Genomic DNA, 12,325 nt, shown 5'->3' on the forward strand with positions numbered 1-12,325 from the left:
AAATAAATGTCTTTTTGTAAGTTGAAAATATTTTTACACACTTTAACCCATAGGACATTTTCATTATCTGTTGGTATATATTTAACTCCACTGGAAATATTTTCTCTGATGTACACGGCTATACCCCCCGATTTTTTGTATCTTGTTGAATCTCTATGTTTTACAAAATGTTTATAGTTGTTTATTTTGAGATCGGAATTTTGATTTGCATGCGTTTCCACTATCCCAAAAATGTCGTGTCTTTTAATAGTGCTTAAAGTATCATTAAATTTTAACTTATTTCCCACAACCCTACTGTTGAAACCGTTTAAGTTCCAACAACCAAAACGAATCTTTTTCTGATTACATGTGAATTAAATTATTTAAACATATGCACTTATCTTGGACGGTGCGCAAACCCCTGTCTTTTGAAATATTCCGCCAATGCGTCAAGTGCTCGGAAAGGTGGTGGAAGTGTCGGAAATGCTTCATTATAGCTTGAATTCCATGGGGGTCTTTGTCTTCTTTGTCTGTTAAATTTCCTAGCTTGTTGTCCTTCTCGATTGGATTCCTTGTCTTCGCTTCTCAGACCAACTTGTACCTTGATGTTCGTCACTAACTTTTTGGTACCAACTCGATTGTTCAAGTGGATGTCATCGTAGAAGGAGTTCTCATCGATGTTTCCAAATCGGTCCGCAGTGACTTTTTGATTGTTGATGAAATTACATAATCCCTGATTGTTCCGACAGATTTCTTCGTAATAATAATTTACGTCATCTACTTGTAAGCGAATCGATGTACTCCTCCATTTCCTGCGTTCCACCTTGTACGTATTGCTTATTTACAAATCGGCTTGGACAGAATCTACGGTTGTTTATACCTCTGAGAACGGAATCACCCAGTAGTAGAACTGGTCCATTACTACTGCCACTGGTTTGCGCAGCACTGCTTGGTTGATTGGGGCGATTTTCCCGTTGCTGAGTCCTTGGGTGGCTACTAGTATCCCGAGGTGTTTCAAGTCGGCTGTTTCTGTGACTAGCATACTGTCTGTTTATATCTATTGCCTCTCTCTGACCGGATTGCCGTGACTGATCAAGTATTTCAATTCGGTGACTTTCGCTGGTTTCTTGACTGCATACTTCAATTGCTTCCGTCTGTTCGCGTGAGTGGGTTGATTGCGTGGTCTCGTGAATCTGCGCCACTGTCTCTTCTGTCTTTAGGAGTTGATCCTTAATTTCTCCTAAGTCGCCTAATATTTTGAGGATTGTTTCCGCTGTTGATGCAGATTTATTTTTGACGGACTTAAACTCGCTTGTTACTTTGTTTGACAGGTTGGAGACTTGTTTAGCGACATCTTTAATACTTTCGCTTATTTCAAACTTGAGTGAGTCGATTTGACTTTCACAATGCATCTTCACATCGGACAGACCATTCTTTATCTTCTGTTTCCAATCCTCCAAATCAATACTTTGCTCCCCAATCTCGATCGTATTTTTGGAAACTTGACTTTCTATTTTCGAGTTAAACTCTCTTTGAGTTGCCATAAAAGCTTCGATCTCTTCATAGCGAGCATCATGCATCGCTTTTTCGCCTTTCTCTTCGTCCTGTTTCTTGCTCGATTGTGATATCTCTTCGCCCGCTTCTGCTTGATCAGTTTCGGTCTCAGCATTTTTGTTATTGCCACTATTTGTGTTTACTAGATCGGTGAGTTTTGAGATATAACCATCTTTACCCGCACCTTGTATCTGGAGTGTATTCGTGCTGGTGTAGAAATTAACCGTCACCGATTCAAATTTAAGTACACTTGTTGCTCCATTCCTACTTATGCTGACAAATTTATCGTTATTTCCTTCCTCTAAGTAGGACAACAGAAATTCTTTTAGTTGATTAGAGTCTCCGCTCCATCTGAATTGCTTTTTCTTGTTAATACTTAATAGTTTCTTGTGCTCCGTTATCCCAACTATGTCCGCCATGACCTTGGGGTATACCACCATAACGGGACAGTCTCAATGCCTCAACTTATCACTCGAGAAAGACGATGCCCCCCTTACTACGTGTACTAACTACCGGAGCTAGACGATGCCCCCTCCTGAAAATGCTTTACTTATCTCTCGAGAAAACGATGCCCCCCCCCCCTTAAAATGCTTTACTTATTACTCGAGAAAGACGATGCCCCCCCCCCCTCTGAAAATGCTTTACTTATCACTCGAGCAAGACGATGCACCCCTTACTACGTATACTTACTACCGCAGCTAGACGATGTCCCCCTTCACCACATGTTCTTACCACTAGTGCTAGCCTAAGTCCTCCTGAACATGTTTTACTAAGCTGGAGCTAGTCGACGCCCACCTGACCACGTCTTAGTGACAGCTTGGGCTAGAGGACCCCCCGTGACCACTTTACTTACAACTGGAATGCGAAGATGTCTCCCCTGACCGAGTCGAAGTACCAGTCGAGCTTGAAGACCACACTGAAGACCAAACGTAGCTCTCTCGCAAGTCCAGCTCCCAGGAACTCCTGGAAGAATTACTTCGCAAAAGAAGTGAAGAATTTATCTCATACCCTCTTTCATCCATCGAAGAACAGGAACTGTCATCGCTGAGATCTATCATCTCGTAAGGTGCCTCAGCTTGTTTGACAATTGGTACGGCCCTGTAATCCCTGTCACTCGAGGCCCTCCATAACGGGACCAGTCGGTCGTTTGGAAGGCCAGTCAAGCTAAGGATCAGGTCGTTAGAACTCGCCTCGGTTAGATCTGGAAGGCTCTCAGGGATGCCGCTAGATATGGCATCGCTGCTAGAGCTTGAAACCACTTTAACTGAAATAGAAGAGTGAACCCCATCAGATGACTGGATGTAAGAAAGACAGACAGACAGACAGACATACGTAGGGAAGGACGAACGGACGTAGAGAAAGACAAAGAGACGATATATGGCTAGAGATATAACAAAAGCTTACCGCTATCTCAGTTGAGAGCATAAGGACACATAAGCAAAATTTAAAAATGATAGCCAATCTATTAGTTAAACAAAGACGACAACTAAGCCTAGATTTTACCAACTTCTAAACTTCAGGTGTTTATTTCTGCTGCGATAAAAATGAATAAATGAAACAAAACAAAACAAAAGAAAACAAACAAACACTTCAACAGACCTGAAAGCAGGATGGTGAAAATAAACAAGCAAATAATGGCGGGAAAAAAAAAAAGAACTTACAGGCCAAAAATGAAAACAAAAGAATAAACAAATTTTAAACAAACTCACCTTCAGGACACGTCTCGTTCGCCTGGACGGTAGTCGGCTGCTTGGTAGAGGGAGAAGCTTTCACTTCACCCCCTGCCAGAGATGACACACCCTTGGAATTCTTAGAATCCGATTCTCGGAAAAGCTGCTCAGGACAAGCCTGATTGATCGACCACCTGTCGTCATCACTTGTAAGGACCATCGAAGATGACAAAGTAGCGCTTATTTCAAGGTTCTTGTGCAGACGCATTTGCCCTTCACTCCTTGAAACAAGGCTAGACTTGCCAGAATCTCTGATAGTCTCTTGAGAAGGGGAATTCCAGGGCTCCCTTTTCCTCTCTGGCTGGTTTTGGGCGTTGGTGTTTCTCGCCCGTGACGTGGTGGGGGATGATGTATCCGCCGTCTCAGACTCAGAAGACGACACATCTGCTAAAGACAAAATGATAATCTAAATTCCTTTCCCGTCTGGCGGCCTAGTGTGTTAAATCCCTCGAACTTTCATAAAAAAAAACAAATTTATCACTAGAGCTAGATGATGCCAGCCCTCATCTGCATCGGACAAAATGATTATCTTATACCCATACCCGTCTGATGGCCTAGCGTGTTAAATCCCTAGCCCTTCGACCCCGCCCCCAAACATAAGGGCACGGGATAGAATCTCAGTTAATTAAGAGAATAAGGAACCATCAGCAAAAAAATCAAAATGATATCCAATCTATTATTAAAACAAGCGATAACTAAGCCTATATTTTACCAACTTCCAAACATAAGGTGTTTATTACTGCTGCGATAAAAATGAACAAATGATATAAAAAATTAAAACAACCCCACACTTCAACAGACCTGAAAGCCGGATGAGGAAAACAAACAAGCAAGTAATGGCGGAAAAAAACACACACATTAGAACTATCTAGGCAACATGATAACAAAAAGAGAAACAAACTCACCTTCAGGACACGTCTCGTTCGCCTGGATGGTAGTCGGCTGCTTGGTAGAGGGAGAAGCTTTCACTTCACCCCCTGCCAGAGATGACACATCCTTGGAATTCTTAGAATCCGATTCTCGGAAAAGCTGCTCAGGACAAGCCTGATTGATCGACCACCCGCCGTCATCACTTGTATGGACCATCGAAGATGACAAAGTAGCGCTTATTTCAAGGTTCTTGTGCAGACGCATTTGCCCTTCACTCCTTGAAACAAGGCTAGACTTGCCAGAATCTCTGATAGTCTCTTGAGAAGGGGAATTCCAGGGCTCCCTTTTCCTCTCTGGCTGGTTTTGGGCGTTGGTGTTTCTCGCCCGTGACGTAGTGGGGGATGATGTATCCGCCGTCTCAGACTCAGAAGACGACACATCTGCTAAAGACAAAATGATAATCTAAATTCCTTTCCCGTCTGGCGGCCTAGTGTGTTAAATCCCTCGAACTTTCATAAAAAAAAAACAAATTTATCACTAGAGCTAGATGATGCCAGCCCTCATCTGCATCGGACAAAATGATTATCTTATACCCATACCCGTCTGATGGCCTAGCGTGTTAAATCCCTAGCCCTTCGACCCCGCCCCCAAACATAAGGGCACGGGATAGAATCTCAGTTAATTAAGAGAATAAGGAACCATCAGCAAAAAAATCAAAATGATATCCAATCTATTATTAAAACAAGCGATAACTAAGCCTATATTTTACCAACTTCCAAACATAAGGTGTTTATTACTGCTGCGATAAAAATGAACAAATGATATAAAAAATTAAAACAACCCCACACTTCAACAGACCTGAAAGCCGGATGAGGAAAACAAACAAGCAAGTAATGGCGGTAAAAAAAACACACACATTAGAACTATCTAGGCAACATGATAACAAAAAGAGAAACAAACTCACCTTCAGGACACGTCTCGTTCGCCTGGATGGTAGTCGGCTGCTTGGTAGAGGGAGAAGCTTTCACTTCACCCCCTGCCAGAGATGACACATCCTTGGAATTCTTAGAATCCGATTCTCGGAAAAGCTGCTCAGGACAAGCCTGATTGATCGACCACCCGCCGTCATCACTTGTATGGACCATCGAAGATGACAAAGTAGCGCTTATTTCAAGGTTGTTGGGCAGACGCATTTGGCCTTCACTCCTTGAAACAAGGCTAGACTTGCTAGAATCTCTGAAAGTCTCTTGAGGAGGGGAATTCCAGGGCTCCCTCTTCCTCTCTGGCTGGTTTTGGGCGTTGGTGTTTCTCGCCTGTGACGTATTGGAGGATGATGTATCCGCTGTCTCAGACTCAGAAGACGACACATCTGCTAAAGACAAAATGATAATGTTATTTCCTTCCCCGTCTGTCGGCCTAGTGTGTTAAATCCCTCGAACTTTCATAAAAAAAAAAAAAAAAATTACCACTAGAGCTAGATGATGCCAGCCCTCCCCCCATCCAACCAGGTGTTGTTAATGGCGGAAAAGACGATGTCCCCCTAGACCAGGTGTTCTTAATGGCGGAAAAGACGATGTCCCCGTTGACCAGGTGTTCTTAATGGCGGAAAAGACGATGTCCCCCTTGACCAGGTGTTCTTAATGGCGGAAAAGACGATGTCCCCCTTGACCAGGTGTTCTTAATGGCGGAAAAGACGATGTCCCCCCCTTGACCTGGTGTACTAACTACCGGAAAAGACGATGTCCCCCCTTGACAAAGTGTACTAGCTACCGGAAAAGACGATGTCCCCCATTTGACCAAGTGCACTTACTCACAGAAAAGACGATGTCCCCCCTTGACCTGGTGTACTTACTACCGCAAAAGACGATGTCCCCCCTTGACCTGGTGTACTAACTACCGGAAAAGACGATGTCCCCCCTTGACCTGGTGTACTTACTACCGCAAAAGACGATGTCCCCCCTTTGACCAGGTGTACTTACTACCGGAAAAGACGATTCCCCCCTTGACCAAGTGTACTTACGACCGGAAAAGACGATATCCCCCATTGAACAAGTGTACTTACTAACGGAACTAGTCGATGCCCCATTTGACCAAGTGCACTTACTCACAGAAAAGACGATGTCCCCCCTTGACCAGGTGTTAAAAACATTTTTGGGAAAGATATTTAATGCTATATTAAAGGTATCATGCCATTCAATGACGAATACGAACTGATTATGATAACTTATATCGATTTTGGATGTTCTATGCATGATTTCGAAAGGTAGGCTATTTATAACCATATGTCCTTAAATGACGTCATAATGATGTCATATTGTGTTGCTATATATCATTTTGTTTCTCTTTGTCAGATAATGATTCTTTGAAAATTTGGTCATAATAGCTCCAATGGTTAAAAAAGTTACGGATTGGGGGCCGAAAGAGCTTTAGAAAAAGCCACAGAAAGCCCGGTCTGAATAGGGTTAAACAAACTCACCTTCAGGACTAGTATTGTTCGCCTGGATGGTAGTCGGCTGCTTGGTAGAGCGAGAAGCTTTCACTTCAAACCCTTCAGGAGATGACACAGCCTTGGAATTCTTAGAATCCGATTCTCGGAAAAGCTGCACAGGACAAGCCTGATTGGTTGACCACCCGTCGTCGTCATTTGCCAGGACCATCGAAGATGACAAAGAAGCGCTTATTTCAAGGTTGTTGGGCAGACGCATTTGCCCTTCACTCCTTGAAAAAAGGCTAGACTTGCTAGAATCTCTGATAGTCTCTTGAGGAGGGGAATTCCAGGGCTCCCTTTTCCTCTCTGGCTGGTTTTGGGCGTTGGTGTTTCTCGCCAGTGACGTAGTGAAGGATGATGTATCCGCTGTCTCAGACTCAGAAGACGACACATCTGCTAAAGACAAAATGATAATGTTATTTCCTTCCCCGTCTGTCGGCCTAGTGTGTTAAATCCCTCGAACTTTCATAAAAAAAAAAAAAAATTACCACTAGAGCTAGATGATGCCAGCCCTCCCCCCATCCAACCAGGTGTTGTTAATGGCGGAAAAGACGATGTCCCCCTAGACCAGGTGTTCTTAATGGCGGAAAAGACGATGTCCCCCTTGACCAGGTGTTCTTAATGGCGGAAAAGACGATGTCCCCCTTGACCAGGTGTTCTTAATGGCGGAAAAGACGATGTCCCCCTTGACCAGGTGTTCTTACTACCGGAAAAGACGATGTCCCCCCCCTGACCAAGTGTACTTACTAACGGAAAAGACGATGTCCCCCCTTGACCAGGTGTACTTACTAACGGAAAAGACAATGTCCCCCCTTGACCAAGTGTACTTACTAACGGAAAAGACGATGTCCCCCCCTGACCAAGTGTACTTACTAACGGAACTAGGCGATGCCCCCTTGACCAGGTGCACTTACTAAAAGAACTAGACGATGCCTCCCCCACCTACGTGTACTTATACCGGAGCTAGACGATGCCCCCCCCCCTTTGAAAATGCTTTACTTATTACTCGAGAAAGACGATGCCCCCCTTACTACGTGTACTTACTACCGGAGCTAGACGATGCCCCCCCTGAAAATATTTGACTTATAACCGCAGCTAGACGATGTCCCCCTTCACCACATGTTCTTACCACTAGTGCTAGCCTAAGTCCTCCTGAACATGTTTTACTAAGCTGGAGCTAGTCGACGCCAACCTGACCACGTCTTAGTGACAGCTTGGGCTAGAGGACCCCCCGTGACCACTTTACTTACAACTGGAATGCGAAGATGTCTCCCCTGACCGAGTCGAAGTACCAGTCGAGCACACTGAAGACCAAACGTAGCTCTCTCGCGAGTCCAGCTCCCAGGAACTCCTGGAAGAATTACTTGGCAACAGAAGTGAAGAATTTATCTCATACCCTCTTTCATCCATCGAAGAACAGGAACTGTCATCGCTGAGATCTATCATCTCGTAAGGTGCCTCAGCTTGTTTGACAATTGGTACGGCCCTGTAATCCCTGTCACTCGAGGCCCTCCATAACGGGACCAGACGGTCGTTCGGAAGGCCAGTCAAGCTAAGGATCAGGTCGTTAGAACTCGCCTCGGTTAGATCTGGAAGGCTCTCAGGGATGCCGCTAGATATGGCATCGCTGCTAGAGCTTGAAACCACTTTGACTGAAATAGAAGAGTGAACCCCATCAGATGACTGGATGTAAGAAAGACAGACAGACAGACGTAGGGAAGGACGAACGGACGTAGAGAAAGACAAAGAGACGATATATGGCTAGAGATATAACAAAAGGCATCTTACCGCTTAGGCCAGTTCCTTCATGTTCTGAGCTATCATTTCCAGGTAGAATGGAAATATCAGCATCCCCATCACCATCGCTAACGTGATCGCTTGAGATCTTCTCAGACGTTTCAGTGTCAGCAACTGAGTTCTCGACCACTAGAACTTGAGGGCCTTCTGCTTCGAAGTCTTTCGGAGCGTTTATTGTTGCGCCAGAAGCAAGATTTCGGGAACTGTTTACCACTGCTTCGTGCCACGTCATTTCAAACTGGCGTTCGAAGTCCCGTCGCTGGTTCTGTACAACTACGCACGCCATGGACATCGCATTCTTCACTACTAGTTCGGCCGTGTTCTTGGTAATGAGTGTTTTCTTGGTTTCTCTCTCATCTTCTTTGGTCTTCTTTTCTATTGCGTCAAGCCACTGTAACTCGACCTTCCGTTCGAAGTCCCTTCGCTGGTGTTGCACAACAACGCACGCGTTAGTCATGGCACCATTCACAATCCAGTAAGCTTGATTCTTGGTAACTAAGGCTTTCTTTGCCTCATTCTTAGCTCTCGCTTCTTCCTCTTTTTTCTTGACTGCCTCGTACCACTTCATCTCGACTTTTCTTTCGAAGTCCCTTCGCTGGTGTTGCACAACAACGCACGCGTTAGTCATGGCACCATTCACAATCCAGTAAGCTTGATTCTTGGTAACTAAGGCTTTCTTTGCCTCATTCTTAGCTCTCGCTTCTTCCTCTTTTTTCTTGACTGCCTCGTACCACTTCATCTCGACTTTTCTTTCGAAGTCCCTTCGCTGGTGTTGCACAACAACGCACGCGTTAGTCATGGCACCATTCACAATCCAGTAAGCTTGATTCTTGGTAACTAAGGCTTTCTTTGCCTCCTCCTTAGCTCTCGCTTCTTCCTCTTTTTTCTTGACTGCCTCGTACCACTTCATCTCGACTTTTCTTTCGAAGTCCCTTCGCTGGTGTTGCACAACAACGCAAGCGTTAGTCATGGCACCACTCACAATCCAGTAAGCTTGATTCTTGGTAATTAAGGCTTTCTTTGCCTCCTCCTTAGCTCTCGCTTCTTCCTCTTTTTTCTTGACTGCCTCGTACCACTTCATCTCGACTTTTCTTTCGAAGTCCCTTCGCTGGTGTTGCACAACAACGCAAGCGTTAGTCATGGCACCACTCACAATCCAGTAAGCTTGATTCTTGGTAACTAAGGCTTTCTTTGCCTCCTCCTTAGCTCTCGCTTCTTCCTCTTTTTTCTTGACTGCCTCGTACCACTTCATCTCGACTTTTCTTTCGAAGTCCCTTCGCTGGTGTTGCACAACAACGCAAGCGTTAGTCATGGCACCACTCACAATCCAGTAAGCTTGATTCTTGGTAACTAAGGCTTTCTTTGCCTCCTCCTTAGCCCTCGCTTCTTCCTCTTTTTTCTTGACTGCCTCGTACCACTTCATCTCGACTTTTCTTTCGAAGTCCCTTCGCTGGTGTTGCACAACAACGCACGCGTTAGTCATGGCACCATTCACAATCCAGTAAGCTTGATTCTTGGTTACTAAGGCTTTCTTTGCCTCATTCTTAGCTTTCGCTTCTTCCTCTTTTTTCTTGACTGCCTCGTACCACTTCATCTCGACTTTTCTTTCGAAGTCCCTTCGCTGGTGTTGCACAACAACGCACGCGTTAGTCATGGCACCACTCACAATCCAGTAAGCTTGATTCTTGGTAACTAAGGCTTTCTTTGCCTCCTCCTTAGCTCTCGCTTCTTCCTCTTTTTTCTTGACTGCCTCGTACCACTTCATCTCGACTTTCCTTTCGAAGTCCCTTCGCTGGTGTTGCACAACAACGCAAGCTTTAATCATGGCCTCACTCACGATCAATTCAGCTAGGTTATTGGTTATAAGGGCCGTCTTTTCTGCCTTATTTTCCTGCTCTTTCTCTATCAACTCTCGTTGAACGACATCGTATGCGTTAGCGATGATATTATCAACGAGAAAGCAAGCTGTATCGGTTATTAAACGCTCTTCTTTTCTTATTTGTTCTTCTTCGATCAGCTCGCCTCGAACGATATCAACCGCGTTAGATATCGCGTCAGAAACTATCAACTTAGCTTGGTCATTCAAAATATTATCCTTCTTTTCTTCCTTGGTATCTCGTTCCTTTTCGACAAGTTCCTCTTCCTTTAGCCTTTCTGCTTCAATAAGCTCGCGTTGAACGAGGACACATGCGTTAGAAATGGCATCGCCCACAAGCATTTCTGCCTGGTTATTGATGATAAGCTCGATTTTTTCTTCCCTTCTGATGCGCGCCACTTCAGATAACTCGCGTTGAACAAGGTCATATGCAGTAGCAATAGCCTCGGTTGTTAAAATATCGGCCTGCGCATTTATCATTTGTTCAACGTGTTCTTCCCTTCGGTGGCGTGCCTCTTCAATCAACTCGAGTTGGACATTGGAAACATCTTCAGGATTGTCGCTAAAAAAACGAACATTTTTTCCCTGTTAGGTTTCAAAATCTCCGCCTGGCTTTTGATAATAAGTTCCATCTTTTTCACCTCCATTCATGTTCAAACATAGCAAACTGATAGAATTTTGCAAACGGTATTATGAACAATAGAACTAAGAAAATGTAACCTTTCTTAATGTAAACGATAGACTGGTATAAATTCAAAATAAATAAATCGCAACTAACTTTTGCAACACCCTGTGCGCGCAATTAAGATCCTTCAAAGTTATAATAGGTTTCTTTGTCATCTTAAAATGTATTTAATATACATAAAAGACAGTGTGTTGCTTATACTACGTAACACGTCAGGTAATACAAAGTGCTTCTGGCGTTTCCAAATAATTATTACAAGTGCAGATATTTTATTGCACATTGTAGAACTACGTCAGATATTTCAAGTTGCAACAATGATTAAAAAGGTCATCAGGTAATACAATCTGCAAACAATGTCATTACAGAGTGCATCACGTATTACAATCTGCAAACAATGCCATTACAGAGTGCACCAGGTATAGCAAGCAGTAATGATATAGATATAGCAACATTTTCTTATTACAAAGTGCGTTAGTACAAGGTTGTCATTTGATTGAATCTTATCTAGTGTGAACAACCCAACATAGAGGCAACCTCCGCGAAAAAAAATGTCTACGCATGAGGTAGCTTGGGGCCCTGAGACGAGCTCACAAGCCACAGTAAACTTGCTCAAAACACGGTCTCCGTTGAAATAGGTTCATACAACAGGCTATTAAATATGCTAGTTAAATATAAGAATGTAAACAAGAAGAACATAATTAATAAAAGCAGTTATGTTTATAATTATGACAATAAGAATATTGACCTTAACCTATATGAGGAATAAAGAGAACAAATAGTGCTGCAAGCGTGATAAATGCGAGGATTAAAGATAAACCGCACCACCGACCCTTACTGGATATAGAACAAATGCTTGCGTTAGTGAGAGCAACCTTCTGTGGGATATCCACAGAAGGATAAATATGTCATATAAGGCGTCAGCCGAACCCCATCCCGTCATGACCTTAAAATGGGGTATGGGTTGTAGGAACGTTTCTGAAACAAAAACTTTCTTGGGGGTGGGGTGGGGGGCAAAAAGGAATACGAATGGAGTGCATAGTGATGATATGAGCCTAAAAAGTGAAATTTATCCTTTGTTTCTTTCATTTTATCGTCATCTTTCTTCTTTCTTTCTTTCTTTCTTTCTCTCTCTCTCTTTTTCTCTTTCTTTCTTATTTTCTTTATTTTTCTCTGCTTTTTTTCCTTCTTTCTTTTTTACCTTTCTTTTTTCTCTCTGATTTTTTTCTTTCTTACTTTTCTATTTTTCTTCCTTTATTTATTGCTTATTGTCTCTTTCTTTTTTCTCTACTTACTCTCCTCTCTCTTCTTTTTTATTTCTCACTTTCTCTTTCTGCTCCTTTTTTTCT

General features: G+C 43.4%; 1 protein-coding gene across 19 annotated transcripts in view; it reads right to left on the minus strand.

Moving 5' to 3' along the window:
- Positions 1-12,325, minus strand: part of LOC5507634 (mucin-5AC) — a 71,807-nt gene that overhangs the window by 22,751 nt on the left and 36,731 nt on the right. For 6 of the 19 annotated variants that reach the window (XM_048727581.1, XM_048727593.1, XM_048727587.1 and 3 more), the window contains exons 5-11: positions 8,410-10,856; positions 7,872-8,273; positions 6,610-7,017; positions 5,098-5,505; positions 4,169-4,576; positions 3,243-3,650; positions 2,387-2,797 (exon numbers count right to left, since the gene is read on the minus strand). In XM_048727581.1, the coding sequence (XP_048583538.1) occupies positions 2,387-2,797; positions 3,243-3,650; positions 4,169-4,576; positions 5,098-5,505; positions 6,610-7,017; positions 7,872-8,273; positions 8,410-10,856 (4,892 nt within the window). The remainder of the gene's footprint in view (positions 1-2,386; positions 2,798-3,242; positions 3,651-4,168; positions 4,577-5,097; positions 5,506-6,609; positions 7,018-7,871; positions 8,274-8,409; positions 10,857-12,325) is intronic. The other 13 variants (XM_048727595.1, XM_048727594.1, XM_048727591.1 and 10 more) reach the window with 9 other exon arrangements.

This window comes from Nematostella vectensis, chromosome 5, assembly GCF_932526225.1.
Source record: "Nematostella vectensis chromosome 5, jaNemVect1.1, whole genome shotgun sequence".
NCBI lineage: Eukaryota > Metazoa > Cnidaria > Anthozoa > Actiniaria > Edwardsiidae > Nematostella > Nematostella vectensis.